Below are 1736 nucleotides of genomic sequence, written 5' to 3' on the forward strand. Positions count from 1 at the left end.
AGCGTGCATATCCCTGTCCTCATATATACTACTCACCCGATTCCACATGTGGTCGTGAAAGAGCATTCCTATAGCCTTGTACAGGACGACAATACCCTTTACCACTAGTAGCCGATACACTCGCCTGGCAAGATCAACAACGCATATGGAAATTCCGGAAAAAGTTACAGAGAGAAAAATTATCGTAAATTTCTACTCAAAATAGTGAGCAGGAAAGCAAACATATATTTTCACACTGTCCCAACTGCCTACCTTATCACGCCGTCGTTGATTATAAATGTCCAATGCATTCATACCCTTATACGCCTCATCGTCAAAATTACCCGCCGTTTTACGATGGGTTAAATCGACCGTTGTCTGTTAAAACGATTTAAACCTTTTCCCAACACACACTCCAACATTACTTTACTCTCGTCCTTGACAGCCTCTGCAGCATCAGTCCACGCACCGCCCTCAGCGCCTTCTTCCCAACTGAATGGAAAACTATATAGACTTCGTTAACGAGTTGGGGAAAATATGTTTTCTCTCCTCAACTGAGCTCGTAAGCTTCCTCACTACATTATGAAAATCACAATTTTTGGGGGTAAAAATATACAAAAAAACAACGAAATTTCCTTATTGTTACCAAGTGCGTAAATTCCCACACTGTCGATCACACTACAGCATTTCCAAAAAAAATATTTTTTTACCGAAAAGTTTCATTTTTCCACTTATTTTGTCAATTTTCTTAATAGAGTATCAACGAAATTTATGGTATTCCCGATGTATTCGAAAGTTCAGGACTTAAATTTAACCAAGGACGCGCGCAGCGATGACGCTGATGTACATCCTATTCTTGGTATTTTACCAAAACCATAGGTAAAGTATCAACGAAGGTGGCGAAAAATTAACCAAATGAGTAAAAAAACCAAACTTTTCGGTGCAAAAAAGTTATTTTGGAAAGAATGTAAATGCGAAATAACTGCAATCACTTCATTCATAATATTATATAATTCATTTGTAGTTTCACCACCCTAGTGATATGCAAAAAACACTAGTGTAAAACATATTTCACGACTACTGCATATCACCGCGTTTTTCACCGAGTTTTACACCACTTCACGTAAAACGGGTAGTTGTGAAACTCCAATATTAAATTCAGCAGCACTATAAACGATGCTATAAAAATGTCAACTAGTCTCACTAAAAAACCATAAAGAAACCAATGTCATTTTGCATACCTCTGAGCCTGAGCACTGCCAGCGGGTGCATCGTACCAGCTTTGCTCAGCGCCATACCATCTGAGTCAATCGATAGCAAATTTACTTTAAAATACACTCACTCCGCATCATCTGCCCAATCATCATTTTCACCAGACTTCAATACAACCATCCCAAGGGGTATCTCCTCTATGGACCTGAGTCGTGCTATTATCAATAACTATTCAGAAATCACTATCAGAAAAAAAAACGCGAAAAAAGCACGCCAAATACCAAAAAAGGGGAAAAAAATCACGTAAAATACGAAAAAGGCACCGACAAAAAGCACGTAAAATAAAAAAAATGCGGAAAATACGGTAAAAAACACGTAAAAAAAAGGTAAAAAGCACGTAAAACACGTAAACACGGGAAAAACAAGCATTTAAAATCCCCACATTATAAAGTAATTTCATGAGCATAATAATTACCCGTCCTCTAATCTGCACTTCACGCGAACCCTATTGGTCGTTGGTCCGAGACATCGACACCTCCCCGTCA

At 38.4% G+C, this 1736-nt stretch overlaps 1 protein-coding gene across 1 annotated transcript in view; it reads right to left on the bottom strand.

The window, feature by feature from the left end:
• Positions 1–1736, bottom strand: part of Pmar_PMAR015643 (conserved hypothetical protein) — a gene marked incomplete at both ends in the record, with an annotated part of 6936 nt that overhangs the window by 2371 nt on the left and 2829 nt on the right. Inside the window, 5 exons of the mRNA XM_002788861.1 lie at positions 37–124; positions 253–357; positions 405–471; positions 1221–1280; positions 1322–1419. Of these exons, the coding sequence (XP_002788907.1) occupies positions 37–124; positions 253–357; positions 405–471; positions 1221–1280; positions 1322–1419 (418 nt within the window). The remainder of the gene's footprint in view (positions 1–36; positions 125–252; positions 358–404; positions 472–1220; positions 1281–1321; positions 1420–1736) is intronic.

Source organism: Perkinsus marinus (assembly GCF_000006405.1).
Source record: "Perkinsus marinus ATCC 50983 genomic scaffold scf_1104296927446, whole genome shotgun sequence".
Lineage (NCBI taxonomy): Eukaryota > Perkinsozoa > Perkinsida > Perkinsidae > Perkinsus > Perkinsus marinus.